Source organism: Seriola dumerili, unplaced genomic scaffold (assembly GCF_002260705.1).
Source record: "Seriola dumerili isolate Sdu_G_001 unplaced genomic scaffold, Sdu_1.0 BDQW01000110.1, whole genome shotgun sequence".
Classification (NCBI taxonomy): domain Eukaryota; kingdom Metazoa; phylum Chordata; class Actinopteri; order Carangiformes; family Carangidae; genus Seriola; species Seriola dumerili.
This window is the reverse complement of record NW_019174365.1, coordinates 13,298,171-13,318,090: the sequence shown is the minus strand read 5'-3', so window position 1 is coordinate 13,318,090 and position 19,920 is coordinate 13,298,171. Positions and strand designations below refer to the sequence as shown.

At 41.9% G+C, this 19,920-nt stretch overlaps 1 protein-coding gene across 1 annotated transcript in view; it reads right to left on the bottom strand.

The window, feature by feature from the left end:
• LOC111223149 (semaphorin-6D-like) overlaps positions 1-19,920 on the bottom strand; it is a 77,030-nt gene that overhangs the window by 33,541 nt on the left and 23,569 nt on the right. The window contains exon 15 of the mRNA XM_022747176.1: positions 17,566-17,643. Within this exon, the coding sequence (XP_022602897.1) occupies positions 17,566-17,643 (78 nt within the window). The remainder of the gene's footprint in view (positions 1-17,565; positions 17,644-19,920) is intronic.

Here is a 19,920-nt window from a genome sequence, read left to right as displayed (position 1 = left end):
CTCCATTCATTTGTTTGCTTTGTTTCTCCATTTCCCTCCTCACACTCTCCCTCCATCCGTCTGCACTAATATCTAACTTGTCTCTCTTTCGTTTCCTTTTCACACCTCAGCAGATGCAATGGTGCAATGCTGCAATCAAAAGGTTCCTGACAACGCAGACCGGGCCAGGCCCGGGGTGGGGGTTGGGGGTGGGGGGTGGGCACTTTCCGACGGTCTCTCCTGGACGACGCTCGTACTGTTCACACGGACAGTGCACACCCTGGCTCCTCTCTCACCTGCACATAGCCGACCGATCACTGAAGGAGGTGGGTGGTAATATCACATTGTTGTGTTTGGAGAGTTACTGGAATGATTAGACTTGTCGAGGCGTGTAAGTCTATGCGCACTGTGTTACATGAAGAATGCTTCAGTTTTTCAGCATCATACGGTGAAATAAATGTGGGCGCCCTGGTCCACATAGCACTTTTTCATCTGGGTCTGTTTTTCCTCCTTAGTTCCAGTGACGGGAAATCCTAATGACACAGCACACAAAGGTATTTTAAACAATGAAAATAGTGTGCTTCCAACTATATGGCAGCCGTGATGAATTAAGAAAAACTGGCTACCGAGACAGCAACTAATTAATTCCCGTGAAGGTTCCACAGATTTGGGGCCATAGTCCTTCTCCGGCCGAGCCAGCTGACTTTCTGCTGGCTCCACACACACATGAATAGGATAAAATCCTTTAAAGGTCCCATTTTTTTATTATAAAGCGGGTCTAAGCTCCATATTAATACTGTGAAAGTATTGAAGTGCTCAGTCCGCAGAGAAATGTACACAGCCTGTATCAGAAACTGAGCCCTAAAATGAGCCGACGGGACTTTTGGTAACTTTGTGATGTCACAACAAAACAGCCACCGCTCTCAGCCGTGCCCCACGCCCCGCCGACCTGGACCCACCATCCAACCTTGCAGGATTTGATTTCTCTGAATGTTTACCTGAAATCCGCTATATTTTTATTCGATCACTCATTAAACAGTCAGCCAATCAGAGGAGCGGCTCAGAGGCTCTCGTCTGATTGGTGGATCAACCTATTGTTACTAGAGCTCCAGAAAGAAGCCCGAGAGAGACATTGAGATGGTTTTTGTTCTTAAAACCACAAATATATCTTCTTATGGATCAACACTTCAAATGAAACACAGGAAAAGTGAATATAAGGTCAAATATGGGACCTTTAATGACACAGCTCTTCTAGACATTCTAATTTAAATAGATCAAATAAATTAAATTCTGAATTCAAACATTTTTTTGGATATGGGATACTCAGAAAAATGTATTACAGTGTTTTACAGTCAGACATCTCAGTGCTGTTCCTCCGGGTTCATGGCAACAGTTTGAGAAAGCCGGGTCTATAAGGAATTCACTCACACACTGATGGTTGGTGAGCTCCGCTGCAAGGTGCTGGGTCAAGGGTTCAGGGTCTTGCACTTCAACATGTGGACAGGAGCAGCCGGGGATCAAACCATCAACCCTGTGAATGGTGAACGACTCACTCGGCCTCCTGAGCCACAGTTGCCCCGACCTCAACCCCCCCCATCCAACACCTTTAGAACGAACACGAACGGCAGCTGTGAAGCAGAACTCATCACCAGCATCACTGATGTGTCTGAATGTGAACAAAACCCCCCACAGTCACATGTGTGGGGAATAATTATTCAGGTGTCTGCATACTTTTTTCCATGTAGCTCACATTTTCTTTCACTTTAGCAAACAACAGCTATCTGCTCTTAGATTTTCCCCACCAGTATAAATACAGATCACATAATCCAATAAAGAATAAATGAATTATGCAACAGGAGCTGTGGAACATTTCGATCACATTTAATGAACTCTACATGTTTGGATTTATTATGAAATCATTATGCTTTCCTCTCCTCACTCACTCTATATTTACCTCTCCTCCACCTCACTTATTTGCTAACTCCTCCGCCCCCACAGTCACTCAATATTTATCTCCCTTATCACTCATTCTCTCTCTCTCCATCACCATCTTTCCTCGGTCTCGAGCTACATCTCCACCAGCGTGGGCTGAGCTGTAAGTGAGGAGAAAAAGGGAGAGAACAGGAGGAGGTTGTTGCGACGGCGAGCGGCTATAAATCCTGAACCCTCTCGGGCACCTAAACGCCTCGTTCATCTAGCGGGAAGCGATTCGGAGGAGGGGACAGAAATAGACTCAGTCGGTTATAAAATACAGCCAAGTTATCAGATGCTGTTGTTGCTGAATTGTATTTTTATGTTCTCGACGTTGAAACTCTACAAAGGAGGTGGGGACAGGTTTCAAAGGCTGTAAAATGTAATTACAATGTATAAAAGGCTGCAGGAGCTTTCACTTAAAGACAGAACATTTACACTTTACACTTTCTCTGCACTCCCACGGTGCATTTGTGCTAATGACATATGGGTTTTAATAAGCAGGTTGTTTGGCTCTGATGTCAGCCCTCTTGCTGATAATGGCCTCCGTCTCCTCAGTTATGAAGAGTCTTTGAAACTTTTTCTCAAAGATGTCATTAAATCTATCACCACAGTCCTTTAGGTTTAAAAGACTTAAGACTTGACTATCTTGAATGACCAAAGAAATTGAAGAAGGAAACTTGAAACTTAAATGAATGAAATGGAAATTTAAGACTAGAAGTAAGACTTCTATCAAATTACTTGGACTTGTTTTGGACTTAATGACTTAAAACTTGAATGAAGACTTGCCCTAAAAGACTTTAATCTTGACTGACTTAAGAAGACCAGATTTGGACTTATCTTGAATGACTTGAGACTTGACTTAAGACTTGCTCTGAAAGACTTAGAACTTGATTTGACTTGAGACTTAAGAGCTGAGACTTAAATGACTTAAAACTTACGACTTGACATAAGACTTGTATCAAATGAGACTGAGACTGAGGCTGAGACTTGAACTTGCCCTGTATGACTTAAAACTCTCAAAGACTTTAAACTTGACTGATGTGGGCCAGACTCAAAGGAGTTAAGAAGAATCTTGAATGACTTGAGACTTGACTCAGACTGCATGGCTCGGTGGCATGATTTGGACGTGGCATGAATGACTTGTAACCTGAGACATAAATGACTTAAGACCTGACCTAAGACTTGTCTCGAAATACTTGATATGGGAACTGAGACTGGGGGGGCAAGACTTGAGACTTGTCTGCAAAGACTTAAAACTTGATAGACTGACTTGAGACTCGGTTTGGTCTCGTCTTAACTGACTTGAGACTTGAGAATCAAATCACCATTAACTTCTCTTTGATGACTTGAAACTGATTCGGACTTGTCTGTCTTGGCTCGAATGACCTGAGACTTGCCTCAGACTGGGACTCAAAGGCCAGCTCATTAAATGAACCACTCACTATAAACTAAGAGCCGTGTCAGTGATGTTGCAGGTGGAAGATTAAAGTCACCGATGAAATGATTCTGCTGAAACACAACTCATTTAATTTCATTGAATTCAATGCTGCTCAGTAACAGTAGATTGCTCTGTTTAAACAACTCTGAGCACACCGTGATGAGGTATGGAGGAGTGAAGCTCCTCATTTCCCGCTGCTCTCGCTGAACTCGGCTCTTGAGGCACCAAACGGTTATTTAGATGAGTTAAAACCTGACAGCAGCAATATCCCTGCACCGGTAACAGTCGTAAACTTAGTCCTGAAGGTCCAATGAGACAGCAGCGGGCGCTTTACACCCACACAGGTGAGATTCGGTGATGTTATTAAAGCCATGCAGGTAAGAGGTTTGGGCTGAGTGAACACGATGAAGGAATAATAGGTGTTACAATGAGACACAGAAAGAGAAAATGGCCTGTTCATTTGAATGGAAGTGCTGGTGTGTGTGTGTGTGTGTCTGGAAGTGTGTATGTATGTGTTACAAGAACAATGGGTGTTTCATCATATCAACTTAAAAGGTGATGTTACGTCAGTGCTGTGTGAATCAGTTAGTGCAGGTTTAAGTTTTCAGATTCTATTTCAGTGAACCAGTGTTTTCAAATATATTAGATGTGGATTTATGCACAGTTTTTGTTTCATATTTTCACCTTTGTGATTATAGGTGTCAGTTCAGTCGGGACAGAGCTGTCTTTCTCCTGGAACAATGGAAGGAGGACCTGAAACTGTCAGAGCTGCTCACAGCTGGTGAATTTAAAGGATCTGGAAACTCTTGGTCAATACTTTTACTTTTGAACTTATTGTTCTTACTTTATTTCAGATTTATGAGAATAGTGTCTTAGTTGGATTTTTCTCTTTTATTTCATCTTCACTCTGATCACATTTCACCAGAACATTGTGTATATTCTTCCGATGTGTGACTGTATGTCTTGTTGTAGAATAACCTCTCAGTGAGACCTTTCCCTGGTTAAATCAATGCAATGAAAAGTATTCAGGCACAGTGACGGTCTGAAGGTCTCTGCTGTCTGTAAAAGTTAAAGCCGCCATTTGTTTTCATCTCCGTCAGTCTCCATCAGCTGTTAGAGAAGGTGCGTATTCATTTTTCACAAGCATCACTTTGTCACTTTATCTGCTTCTCTCTCGCTCTCTCTCTCTCTCTCTGTGTGTGTGTGTGTGTGCTGTCGTCCTGCCTCTGGATCAACCTAAACAGTGCACACCCACGGTCTCAGAGACACACACACACACACACACACATACACACAAACCCAGGCGGTCTCTAGGGAAACGGCTGCCTTGCTGCCACGACTACCGAGTCCATCTGGTGTTCTCCTGTGGACCCTGTCTATTTGTCTCTCTTCTTTCCCTCCTCTTCTTCCTCCTCCTTTTTTTCTCCATCTGTATCTCCCTCTACCTCCTCCTCCTCTCTCTTCTTCTTTATTTTTTTTACTTTCTGCACCTTCCTCTCTCTCTCTCTCCCTTCAGCTGAAGTTCGGTGAGCAGTTAAACTTCCCTTTCCTGTCCAACTCTTTCCATCCATCTTTCCATCTCTCTGTTTCTCCCAGGAGGAAGTCTTCCGCTTATCAGCAGAAGTCTGAGGAGCTAAACTCACTTCAGTGGAGCTCTGAATAATATCTCTGCCTTTTACAAAATGTTATGTATTTATGCTTCCATCAGCTGCACTGAGCTCAGACTCTGGTGCTTTTCTACACTCGGGTTGTTTGCTAGAGACGTTTGATTGGTTCCTGAAGGCCCCGGTATAGTTGCTCTGGTTACATATGAGTCAAAAAGTCTGCTAATCCAGAATAGGTTTGGTTAAAACTCATCACCCGGGCAACCTGATGGCTGAATGGTGAGGGCACATACCACATGGGCTCAAATGCCCTTCTGTAAAAGTGATGATTTTCTTCATTCAGACAGAGGAGGTTATGATACGTTACATTGCTTTATGTTACGCTATGTTACAATATGATACTATACGTTATATTGTGCTACATTAGGTTACATGTAAGTTACGTTACGTCACATTACAACACGTTATGTTATGCTACGTTACAATACAATATGTTACATCATATTACGTTAGGTTAGATTACTTTACATCATTTTATGTCATATTAGGTTATATTTAAGTTATGTTAAGGGACTCATGCTGCATGTGAAACGTTGGGCTGGATATTCATGTGTTATCTATCCATGCAGCTGGTTCGAGTGACCATTGGAAACACACAGAGAGGATGATGGTCAGACTATTATTGTATTTTTTAACCTCTACTGAGAGTGAGAATTGTCTCTTCAAAGGCTTGAAATTGCCTTTTCACAGTGTTTCCTACTTTATTAAACTGATTTTGTGCATAACAGATAATGAGTGAGATAATATGTTTATTACATGGTGTTAGAGGGTGATACAAGATATGCCCCCCCCCCCCGCATGTTAAATTCTGCTACATTAATCAGACTGCGTTCAGCTTTCAGGTCTGACAGTCTGACGGCAGCTGTGGCTTTTATGTCATAGACACCGACATGTTAAACTGACATCAGATTAATGTAAAGGTGCAGGTCTGTGAGGAGGTTCTGTCTCAGTTTGAGCAAAAGCTGAAAGATGACATTTCAAGCGCTGGCTCCAGTGTGAGCACTGGAAACAGTTCAAGTATTGATTATAGTATAAAGTATAAAATCTACACCCATCACAAACTCTGACAGAGTCTGAACAAAACACCAAGAATAAACTGCACTTTGTAAAAATCCATGACCGTCGTATAAATGATGAACTAAGTCCAACGTGTGCTGTGAGTTTAAAACTTCAGGGATGTTTCTAGATGATGGCATGCATGATGAGGTTCAAAGATGATAAATGAGATTTCTTTGTGGGGGAAAAAAAAGAATGAAGTTAAATAATTGAAATTACAAAGTAGAAAATCTAAGAAAAGACAGAAACACTTTCTGTGCTTTTGTAAACCTGCAGATTCTTTGTTTTTACATTTTTGTGAATTAAACTTTCCACGACTGGAGCCTTATAATGTGATATTAGGGATGTCAATTATGATCAAATGTTGTGAACGCCCTGATGAACGAGTGATCTGCAGTAAATCTGTGCAGTTATAGCTGAGCCTCGTGTTTTTCTCCTGAGGATGCTGCGGCTGCGGGACAGGAACTTGTGATGGACTGTATTGTGTCTGAGGTTTTGATGCTAACCGCGGCGGATCAGATGCAGGACGAGGGGCTGCTGAGACGAGCGCGGCTGCGATGTGATCTTGGCTGACGCTAATAGAGGATAATCACCAAACTTGGTCAAACTTTCCTCCGCTCCACTGCCGAGCACACAGGGCGAACGCTGCCTGCTCTCCCATCAGCCTCTGTGACGTAACAAACACACACGGGTTACAAGACATTATGATGTTTATTAAAGGCAACGATGTCTGCTGACGAATTACTCTGAACCTTTTAGACTTTTTAGTGGGTGGTCAGTGTGGCAGATTTCGTTTGAAAAAAGGGACTAAAGTGATTTTTCTCTTTAGGGAGGTCACTCACGTGGCCGGCCTCTCACCGCTGAACCCTTTCTCTCCAATCTTTCTGCTCCACTCGCTCTAATAATGCTCTCACGCATAAGTCCTTTCCATCTCCCTGCTTGGACTAATTTTTCTCCTTTGCTCGCTTTTCTCTTCACTTTTCCTCCTCACATGATCGCTCTGTGGGCAATGTAATATCATCCTCCTGCAGTTAGGCTCTGACTTTTGGCCCTCGTGCTGTCTGGATGATTCCACTGTTGGTCTTCGAGGAAATTAAACTTACATTGCTGAATGTGTTTAGATCGGGGAGGACAAAGGTTCAGCTTCAATTTTCCTTCTCTCAAGATCAAACTGGAAAGTGTGGTCTTTTAATTTATTCAATTGAATTTCACATGGAAATTAGCAGCAGTGGTCTTGGCAGCTGTTGGGTGGATTGTGATGATCAGATGTTCATTTTCCCCCTCAGGATCAACTGTAGTAACTTTTCTGATCTTCTATCCTCTAGCGCCACCATCAGGTCACGTTTGACTTTGTCCAACACTCCGGTTTCTGACCGAATACCTGCAGAACTGATGACGTTCCCATCAGCCTCGGCTGCACTTTGAGTGAGGTGCTGGAGAATGTTCTGTCTGCCCCGATCCCAACGACTCCTCCAACCTGAACTTTTTCAACCTTCTGATACGACCCATCGGAGTGTCTCCTGAAATAGCGCCCGTTACGGCAGCGGGCGCACCCGACCTCAGCTGTCATGGTTACAATAATAAACACACAGACTGTACAGACAGAGGTGCACCTACCTCCGTTGCCATGGTTACTATAATAATGGTCATGGCTTGGTTAGGTTTAGGAAAAAAATCATAACTTGGGTTAAAATAAGAACTTTCTCAATATTATATGATCTTTGTTGTCATGGTTACAATACAAACAGCTGTTTTCACATGGGAACCACACACCGCTCTGCTGTGTCATATTCACATGTGTTTTGTTGACCCATCCATCCACCGCAACCTCCTCCTGACGTGGACTTTGTCGCTCTTTACGCTACATCACCGCACTTTCCCCTTTGCTCCTGTCGTAATTACTGCGGCCAATAGACGTCGCCTCACAGCAAAACGTAATTATGGGTCACAATAACCTGCTGCACAGACGACCTATGAGCTAGTTTTTTTTACAGGAGGACCTTCTCACCCATCATCATTCTGCTATTGGGGGGAAAAAAACACTGGCTGCTTTGCATTTCTTTAAACCAATCGTCTTGGGCGGCAAAACTTTTTATTTTTCCAGCATGTAGGCCGCTAGTTTGGAGGCTTGGATTTTGAAAACGGTAACAATAAGGGGAAGCTACCTGAAATAGGCGTCCAAAGGCAGGCTCATACCCCCAGCCTACAGACTAACATGTTACTTATAGCATTTGGCAGAGCACATTGGTAACATATGAAGGTATTTTGCAGAAGACAGGTCTGACATTCTGATAACTGAAAGAAAGGGCAGGGTGCAAATGCTACGACAGCAGATGAGAAAGCCGTAATCTATAAACCTGCTCACTTCTGAAGACGGTGAAAGCTCTGAAGCTCCAAGTCAAAGCCAATTCATCAAAGCCAGAGCTGAGCGAAACCAAATTAAACTCTACATCACTTCAACACCAATTGAGGCAGAACAGCATCCAAACCTGAGAAGAGAATAAACTGACATTCCTGTCTGACTGTGTCTTCCTACTTGTTTTACTTCCTCTTCCTTTAACTCTCTGACACAGATATCTTTTTCTTTTTTTTTTGTAATTCTGCGTCTCTCATCTTCGCTCTGCTGCTCCTTCCTTTCCACCTCTTGCATCACATCTTTGCCTTCCTCTTCGTTTCCTTCCTCGTCTGTTTTTTTTTTTTTTTTTATCTCCACCAGCTCATCCTGTCCATTTTAATCTTTCTGCAGCTCCTCTTTGCTCCTTCTGAGCTCTGCTCTTGTTTGTATTAAAAATGCCAGTTGTGTGTCTTTTGATGACTGATGCCACCATAGATATTATTGTTTCCTGTGTGTGTGTGTGTGTGTGTGTGTGTGATTTTCGGAAGTCTGGAGAAAATGGCATTTCAACGGCGTCTTGCTTCCCCTTTTCAACAGTTTTCCACTTGAACTGAGACGTTGGGGTTCAGGAGTAAATGAAGTCGAGCAGAACGAAACTTCTGCTCCTTCATCATCAAAACCGTCATTTGATGGAGCACTGATGGAGCAGAACTCCATCAGTGCTCCGTGTGGACAGAAGGCGAGGAAGAAGAAGAAGTCGATTTTCAGGGCCGTGGCCCAGGTTTGAGAAATAATGACGTCATGAGAATTTCATCAGTTTCCAAAGTGTCTGTGAGCCATTGAAATGAAGCAATACCTCAATCTGAACCCTTGTCACTGCTGCCTATTTCTATAATGCAAACTTTTCACAGCTAGATTCCCTCTTTGTGTCACTGTCCCTCGACTGCAGCTCAACAAGGAAACACTGTGGAGACAGAAAGAGGAAGGTTTGTACTTATCAGACTGTAACTTTGGAACGTCTCCACTTTATGTGACTAACTCTACTTCAGATAATCTTTGGAAAATAGTTTTACACAGAACAAGGATGGTGCATTATGGATATTATGAAAACCCTGAGAGGCAAGTGGAAAAAAATAAATAAATATTGTAAGGATTTCTTTTACTTATTTATTTATTTTGGTGAAGATTTGGTGAGGAAGTGTTTGTTTTTGTAACACTCATTTCGGCCAAAAGGTGCTGTGGAAAAATAATCATATGTCAAATTCTGAGAGCAGCTGTGGTTTTCACTTATTTATTTATTTATTTATTCATTTATTTTCAGGATTTTACAGGGTGATCTATTTTGTAATACTCATTTTGGCCACCACAGGCTGTAATGTACCACTACCCCAGTTTAAAAACTAATAGCATTCATGTTTTTTTCCAGAAAAAAAGAAAAGGAAAAAAGAAAAAAAAAATCACTTGCCTTTCAAGGAGAAATAAGTATTACAAAAACAAATCCTCACCAAAATCAATAAATAAATACATGTACTTGCCTCTCAGGGTTTCTGTATGCATCACTTACATTGAAATCTCTTTAGGAAAGGATCTTCTACTCTCCAGTGTGAACTACAGGAATGATTCCAGTAAGCAAAACCTGCTTCAATGTACAGGTCGGCATTTGACTCTTGTTTTTACACAGACTTGAAAAGTAGTTCCGGCAGTGGCGAAGGGTGAGTAGACTAGAATATAAGGAGTGTGGTCCCCTACGTGAGACGGGTCCTGATACCGAAACACTGCCCTTCTCACTTCCTGGAGACCCTGACTGGAGGGACGACCAGTGCAGAGGATGTAGCTCCATCATGATGAGCTACACTTGTCAGTCATTCGTGGCCCATCTACAACAGATGCACAGGCTCGATTTCTGACTTAATGTGAAAAGTGACGCGCGCTGAACCATTTGGGGACCGGGTCAGGTTTACACACACGCAGGCACACACGCGCAGCCCACACACACACACGCAGGCACACACTTGGAGCAGGGGTTTTGGTTTTGGTTTTGAGCTAGTTTTGTTGTCGTTTAGAGAGAGCTATAATCGACACCCAAAGCCTCTTTCCTTCATAGTTTGCCTCTTTTTTTTTGTCACTTAATGACCACTCCATAAAATAAATAACTGTATTTCATCAAAAGTTTTATATCCCTTCTTTCTCCCCTCGAGAGCCGGGCTGTAACAGCTACTTAAAGGTTGTGCACCGCAGCTAAAAAGCTGCGACAGCTTCCTGCGTTTTGGACTCTTGGTTCCCTCAGAGGTCGGCGCTGTAGAGACAGCCTGCTATTAGTCAACACCATGAAGTTCAACCCTACTTTAAAGCTGTGCCATTTACTCTGCGTCTGTGAGTGAATCCACCAATTACAGCGATGAATAGATTCCTCTCCAGGCTTTAAACCCCCTAATCCTGAGCATACGTTTTTATTAGACACAAATGGTTGTCTCTGCTGCAGCAAAACACTGTATTTTAGGAGCTGACAGGTGTATATTTTCACTAGTTTAAGCCTACAACCTTCATTGAACCTTATCATCTAAGATCATCTCTAGTCTCCCTTTCCTTCCGTCCCTCTTCCTTCCATCCTTTCCTTTCTTACTTTTATCTCTTCCACCTCCTTCTTCACTCTTTCAGTTCTCATGATGCTGCAAGGCGGCACAAAATCAGTGTTAACTTCATCATTTCCTGATTAACTTCATGGAAGCAGGCCGTAGTTTCCACTCTCAGTCTTTTTTGTGTCTGTGATCACTCCCTCCCTTCGTACCAGACTCATAATCCCAGTAAAAACTCGTCAAAGAGACGACTGCTTCTACAACATCAGTTAACTGACTGCTCACAATCTAAAAAGTTTCTTCAACAGTCATTTGCGGGGGAAAAGAGCATATACAATTCCTAATCAGCTCTGTGTTAACCAGCTTTGACTTTAACCAACCAGATGTCTCGACCAAAACTCAGATATGCAGAGTGCGAAAAGAAAAGCCCCCTGAGGCTCGGTGAGCTATCGATCCACGTGGAGAGACGTATGAAAAGAAGACAGTCGATTGTAAAGAGCTGTCGTCCCGAGGAGGACATCACATTCAGACTGAGCTGAGATCAGCTCTGGGATTATGTACGCCTGCTGCAATATTTGTGCCTGACATTGATTGGGTTCATATTTGATGGAAGTGTTGAAGCGCAGAGACAAAGTCGATTCATAAAACAAGAGAAATCAGAAAATAAATCAGACTCACACTGAAGCTGCGGGAGAGTGACAGCAGACTGAGATCAGTTCAGCTCAAAATGATGAAATCTTCTAAATTAAAATCCAGACATCTTTGACACTTCACTATTTATATTCAACATGTTTCCATTCAGTAATAATAGTTTTCATTGTGACTGAAGGGGTCCACCTTTACCAACTCACTGCTGACAGAGCTACCAACAAATCTCTGTACAGTTTTCTCACTATTAAAAACAAGGCACATGTTGTTTAATCATTGAACTATTTCAATATATGCTCAGTAAATGTTAACATCTCTACAGTCTGGTCTGGAGCCTGAACACAGTAGAATCAGCATCAACAACCCAACATGTGTAACATACAGTATATAATCACAAATGTCAAATTTCATTATCATAGACTGCATATGAAGATGGACGTATTCTCTGTAACGTCACCAACAGGCTTCTGAAGAACGGTTTTGAAGCTCAGAGTGAGCCGCTCCGCCGCCTCCATCTTGGCGGTGTCTGACTATCTAATCCAAAAATGGGCAAAGAGGTGGGGCATGTGCAGAGCAGAGACTTCGGTGCATGCTGGTTTAATAACTGTGGCAAGCATTCAGCCACCCACCTGTCACTCAAACTGGCCACACCCTCCATTATACATAACTTAAAGCCTTGATTAAATGTAAACAGTTGAGTCATGAAGAAGGAAATTTGTTGTAGAGACCAAAACTGTTTTTTGTACCAGGCTGTACAACATGTACATTCTGATGAAAAGTTGGACATTTTCACATGGGAGTTTATCGGGATTGACTTACTTTTGGAACCACCCTCTAGTGGTCATTAGAGGAACCGCAGCTTTTGGCTCTATTGTGTTGGAGCTTTGTCTTCATAACAATCGATTTCCAGAAATATCACCAAGGCCATGACCTCTGTGTCATGTCAGTGACCTTGAGTCCTGACTTTCTCATTTGTTGAACATCATGAACAATGAATCGTCTCCATCCACATCCTGCTGGGCTGCTCTGTACACAGACACCAGTAGACATTCAGTTAGTTATGCGACTAGGTAAACCCTGTAATTATTGTCATAACACACTTTAACTCTACATCTGCACAAACACAATTTCTGCTCCTGTATACTCCCAGAAGCTTTCAGCTTTGACTCTAAATTCAAGACATGAGAGTCGAGCCTGAAGATGAAATCCCCCCGAGTTTCTATGCTAGAGTCCATCAATATGCTGAGACAAGATGAGATTTTAGCAGCATACACACACACACACACACACACACACACACACACACACACACACACACACACACACACACACACACACTGCAGCTAGTAGCTTGTGAAATCAAACGTGTTCCCTCGCGCCACCTTCCAATCAATAACTCAAAAGTGTCAGGTAGCTCGCGCCCACTCCACAGCACTTCATGACAATCGATCTGCGGCCGAAGCGTGGGTTATTCTTCCATTCCTCCACTCCCTTTCTCCCCGTGCAAATCGAAGTGATATTATTTTCATATTTGCCTCCTGGGGGAGGACTTGTTTTAATCCTCGGTGAGCTGCGGAGCGTCTGCAGCCTCCTCATCTGTAAATATCATCAGTTATAAACTCCTGCAGGTCGACAGCCACACTGAGAGTCGGTTTTCTCTTGTTGCTGCAGCACAGATTAACTAACCACATCACAGGGTCCTAATGTATGAACACATGTATGTTGTAAAAACAAGCATCAGGTCTCACAGAGCAGAGGAAAAGACAAAGAGGATAAGAGGATGTTGTTGTTGTGACATGAAGATATTTCACATGACAGTTAACTCAAACTGTCAAGAGCTAAAAGAACATGGAAGAGGTCTGAACATCACCTACTGACTCAGAGATTAGCCCTACATTTCTTTCTCTTGTTGTGTTCTAGACCTTTTAGACATCATGAGTTATTGTCAGTGGGATATTTATGTATTAAAGGAGTGATCTGAAAGTTTTGCTATTGCTACGTAGCTAACGTTAGCATTAACAGCAGCTTAGTTACCAGTCCTTCCAAGAGCTTCAACCATTGTTGTGTTTACAAGACAAGAGGCTACAATACATCCTCTGAACAGCTGCTTCTTCAGGACACACTGGGGGCTACAGTGACTCAGCATCGGAAAGTGTCGAGATGGACGAGTCGGACCAAGGCTAGCTGGTTAGCATGCTAATTTCAGTAGAAGAAGTGACAAAAAGCAAAACTAGAGGGTTGATTTCCACCTCAAAAGACAGCTCATGGTGAGTAAAGGAATGGAGTTTGATGCTGTTAATGCTAACAATGCTAAAGTTAGCTATGTAGCAATAGCAAAACTTACAAAAAGCGCAGGTTCGATAATAGACTATACAATAGTAAAGTGTGGAGTTATTTAAGGTGCTCAGTAGTCTTAAATGATCGTTTGCATCCCACAGACTCAATAGAAGATCTCCAGCTCTGATCTGGACACAAATATAATGTTGCCTGGCTCCTAAAGAAAGTTTCAGCTCAACCTGACCCAGACTGAGTGACAAGTCACATCATCTGTCTTCCTTCAGACACATTTAGCCAGCTTAATGTCAGAGGGAGGAGCTCAGGATGATGTTATATTAAACATTAGCCATACAAAGACAGGAAACTGAGGGAGCGTTAGCTTGAGAAATATTGTTTGTTCTATTTGAGAGAATCACAACACCAGTGTGTGTGATTAGCAATAAAACAGACAGCCGCTGTGAGAAGTAAAAGGCCTCTGCAACACCAAACAGGCTCATTTTGAACCTAACTGTCCTCACAGGAGGAGAAGAACCACAGAACAGCTGAGACCCTGAAACCATCAAATCAGGAGAATGATAACAAAAACAAAACACGAGTGGGCGTCAGAGTCAACGTTTTAAACTGTGAATACAGGGAAAAAGTCCAGCTCACTAATGAATACTAATAAAATTAGTAGGTCCACCTGGACACCACTTCCTCAGACAAGACTTTCTGCTGCTGATCTAACTGCCAAGATACGACGGATGTGATCAGGTCGTATTGTGCTTTAACGACCATATTGGCCCAAATAGCGGCGATACTTTCCGGGCTTTAGGTTGAATGGTCAGACAGGGTTTATTCAGTAGTTTTACTCTAACAGCTTCTGGCTGAGCAGCACATCCTGAGCCATCTTTGATTTTACATTATTTGTACTGACTTTGGCAGAAAGGATCTTTTTCACTTGGTGTGAATTAATGTTGGTTTTTCTATTTTAGGAGTTTCCAAGAAAACTTCCCACCACCCTGTGAGTAAATATTCAAACACTTCCTATTTCAAAGTTTATGAACCACAGTGACACAGTCTCATGAAAGTCAGACGACACGACTTGAGTTCAGGATCCTGATGTGTAGTATGCCTCTCCTGGGGAATCAATGATGTAAAGCCACAGGATTATCATATAATCCAGGAACCTCTTGAGTTTAAAGGTATATCAAGAAGATCATTTAAAGAAAACCTTCACGGAGGAAAAATACTTGCCCCTCCCTCATTACCATCACCGAGCTGTCCTTGAGCAAGGCCTTTAAAGCCCACTGCTCCAGTGGAGCCACTCAGTGACAAGCAGGTCAGACTGGTTGTACTGGGCAGCTGTCAGGGGTGGATAAAAGATGCGGTTAAGAGAGCCACGCTGTCAGTGAAACTTCACTGAATAAATGAAAGTGTTTAAAAAATGTGTTGATCTCACAGCAGCCAGGCAGATGGTTATTAAACAAAAATAACCGCAGGAAGGTCGCTACCCAACAAAATGAGCATCATCAGTTCACTTCAATGCACTCTACTAGTCAAATGAACAATTGAATGACCCTGAAGATGTTTGAAAAGCAGCAGGATGAACTCTTGTCCTTGAACACGAGTCTTTATGTGCAGCAGTTTTTCTCTCAACATCCCTGCCCGGCTGCTGCAGCATCTGCTGCCCCGTCTGAAATGAAGCATGTCACCTGTAGTGACACTGGAGGGACGTCAGCTGTGTGATCTGCAGATCAGAAGCGCACATGAAGAACCAGCTGAGCGCAAACGCTCGGCATGCCGGCCGTCTGCCAGACTCTGAAACCGCTTCTCTGTGGTGGAGACGTCTCCTAAGAGTACGTATCTTTTTTTTTTTTCTTTTCCAGATGATGAAAGTTTCCTCTCGTCTGACTGTGATGTAAAACCTCGGGCAGGTAGACACAGAGACACTTCCTGTTTGTTCTGCTGATGAGAGTCAACAATTTCCTTTAACTATCAAACCAATTATTTATAGAGCAGAGAAAAAACAACATGACTCATCTCCTTCTGAGTGTTTGTGACTCAACAGTCTCAGTCTGATTGTTGACTTTGATATACACTGTGTTGGTATGCAGCATTAAAACTAATGGGAACACTCAACATTGCAGTGGTTTTGGATAGAAAATAACTTGGCTCAAGGGTTCAGGTTTGTTGAAATGATGTCATTCATCCATTTTTTTTTTTTCCTTGTGAAATGATATGAAGGGAGAGGCTCTGGGTCTGTCTTCTGTTTTCTAAGTGATCCAATAAAAATATAGCATATTTCAGGTAATCACTCAGAGAAACCAAATCGGATGGTGGGGCCAGGTGGGCGGGGCTTGGGGCATGGCTGAGAGCGGTGACTGCTTTGTTGTGACATCACAAAGTTACAGAAGTCCTGACGGCTCATTATAAGGCTCAGTTTCTGAATACATGATGCACAAGATGTCCAAAATATTTCCCAGTAAGAAAATCATGTGGCAGAAACTCGGATTAAAGTGCATAAAGTGTGATCAAGAGGTTTGTAACAAATGAGAAGAAATAAATGACTTCTCTTTAGTGATGAGGTGAGTTGAGTATCTAAGAAAAGCAAGGTCGAGCATTTACAGAGACGCGCATGAACATTAAAGACCATAGTGAGCAGCAGTCCTGCAGACAAACCCCAGACTTGACAGTTGACGTTTTGAGAAGTGTAACCTGGTTTGATGGATCTGGAGTTCTGCTGAGGCAGCAGATGGTAGGGGAAGGTTTTCTTGACTCACTTCGGGCCCTTAGTACCAATTAATCATGGTTTGAATGCCACAGTCCATCTGAGCATTGTTGCTGACCATGTCCATCCTTTTATGGCCACTGTTCACCATCTTTTAATGGCTACTTCCAGCAGGATAACGCTCCATGTCACTAAACTTAAGTCATCTCAAACTGATTTCATGAACGTGACAGTGGCCTCCCCAGTCTCCAGAGCGGGAGATCGACCGCATGAATGTTCACCCGACAAGTCTGTAGAGATCATGTGACGCGATCAAGTCAACGCAGATAACAAGCGAGAAATTGAATCTGCGACACCAAGAATGCAAAGGTGTCTTTGGGGAACGAGGGTCCCACCGCATACTAGAAAGATGTACCTAATAAAGTGGCCACTGATACAGTTATTTACGGTCATTTTGTTCAGTTCACGGATACGGTCAGATAAGGTGGAAAAAGTATCTTGAAACTAATTAAAGGGGTAATCAAGAGAATGTTCCCGATCTGTTTCCTGGATGTTTACTCAGAACAAACTGAGCCTGATTGTGAGTCGACAAACTTTTATAACTTAAAGATTTATACCAACAAAGTGCATGCAGTACATTCCCGCTGACATCCTTTTTAACATTTGTTCCCATTACATATCGCCATCCATCCTTTTACTGTGGCGGCGAGTGTGAAAGGCATCATGGATTTACATCTCTCAGATATATGACCCTTCGCTCGCCGCGGCAGATATATGAGCGGAGCCGTCAGAGCTTTATGAGCTGTCAGATTGATGACGGCTCAGAGGGAAGAAAAGAAAAGAAAAGAGAGGGAGAAGGAGTGACAGAGAGAACGAGAAAGAAGGAAAGAAAGGGAAGTGACACGTACTTGAAACCCGGCGCCATGTTGGCACAGCTCCCAGTCCGCAGCCAGATGCAGTATGGGTCACGAGAGGCCAGGCAGGCTCTGGAGAGAGACACACAGAGATATCATCATATATCATTCATATATTTTTTCAGCTTATTTTCAATGATTTGTTTATGTTTTTATTATGGTAAACTATGTCGACTAACATTTCCTATACCATTTCCTCTGTTGCTCCTAAGAAGTCAACCATGCTTCCATCATAGATACCCACAGTATTCATAAAGCATGGTCCATTAACCATCAGGACTTAAACCTTTGGTGAGGCAGCTTTTAGCTTTTATGCCCCAAGCCGTTGAACCAATCTCCCCAAGGACCTGAGAGCAGCCGGAAATGTTTAAACGTAAACTCCAAATGTGTTCAGTCTGGCTTTTAATTAAATATGGTTTTTAGTCATTACTCAATTTATTTTATTGTATCCATGTTGTAAATTGTATTTCATTCCGTTTAATCTGTTGTTTCATTATTCATTTTTGTCTTATGTTTTTTTGTTTGCTAATGTGATTATAGATTTTTGAATCTATTTTATTGTGTCTCATTGTCAGCTTTCTTATTCAATTGATCCTTTATCAGTCATCTGTGAAGCAAACTACACTAACCAGTATGAAAAGTGATATACAAATAATGTTTGACTGATTGATTGATTAATTGATTGATTGATTGATTGATTGATTGAAGTGTAGAGGGAAAATTCTTACTTTTTTTTCTCAGGAGTCATCCCACACAGAAATGTAATATGTGACATATATGTCACTACATCAAGAGTGATGTCACCATATATGTCACCTATATGGGGATATATTATCATAACACATATACAACCTCTGGATATATGAAGATATAAGTTTATAAAATATATGAAATACCCATAGTAAAATTTGTACATATATTAAGAAATATCTATTTGCTATTTTTACATAGAACACATATACTTGCAACATATGTAATATATAAAACCCTAACATATATATATATATATATATATATATACATATACACACATATACATATATCTATTTGTTTAATTTAAGAAATGTCTATCTTATCATTCTGGGAAAATGGTCTGAGATGTTTGGACGTCATTTTAATATCAGCATATATTGACAGGCTTTGGGATGGATATATATTTATGTACCATATGTCTTCAATATAAAAATACATACATTAACATTATATATTTGTATAGGCTGGATACATATGTCAATATATGGCATTGTTCCAATTTCTAATAGGTTTCATATAAAATTTTTACATATACTGTATGTACATATAAAATAAAACTTATATTTCATGACTGTTGAATGTAAATCAATAGTTACATTTAAATAACTATATTAGATTACTGTAAAAGAGATACAAAAACACCTGAAGTCCCTTATGTCATTGTAAAAGTTGCTGGAAATACTGTTTTCAATTATGTTCATCCTTTTGAAATAAATTTGAAGAGACAGGGAGAGGAAGAGAGAGAAACAGAAAATGAAATGGATAAATAGAAAGAATAACAGTGATGGAGAGATGAGAGAATGAGTTTAAGTTTAAGCCATCAGAGAGAGAGACAGGAGGGGAAGGATGGATGAAATCAGAGGCAAGAAAAGCAGAGAGGAAGAGGGAAGAGAGACTGAGAAGGAGAGAGACAGAGGAAACAGATGGAGAGACAAAGGAGAGAAGAGGAGAGAGAGGAAGACGACGCAGTTATTTTTCTGTATCAGTCGCTGTCATGTGTGAGCCTGAACGGCCAGCTGTCTGCCCCACACACACACACACACACACACACACACACACACACACACACACACACTTACACTCACACACACACACACAGTTGTTTTGGCTGGCCTGACTGTGAACTTTGTGTGTTTGGCATGTGAATTGTATGTGTGTGTGACTGGCAGACTGTGAACAAAATGAACTTGTAATGGGTGATAGGTTTTGGTGTGTGTGTGTGTGTGTGTTTGTGTGTGTGTGTGTTGCTAACAGGGACACCAGCCATTGTTTCTGTTGCTAAAGACTTTTTCCCATCTGACAACAGCTGACACGACAGGTGTGTGAGTGTGTGTTTGTATGTTTGTGTGTGCGCGTGTGTGTGTGTGTGTGTGTGTTAGACCTTTAGAGAGACACTAGATTTGTGCGACAGCTTTTTGTGTGTTTGTGCATAAATAGAGGAAGAGAGTTTGTCAGTGATGTCAGATTGTAAATGTTTACTTAATCTTCAGATGATGACAGCAGTGTGTGTGTGTGTGTGTGTGTGTGTGTGTGTGTGTGTGTGTGTGTGTGTGTGTGTGTGTGTGTGTGCTCCTTTGGGTTTTGAGAACGTGAGAG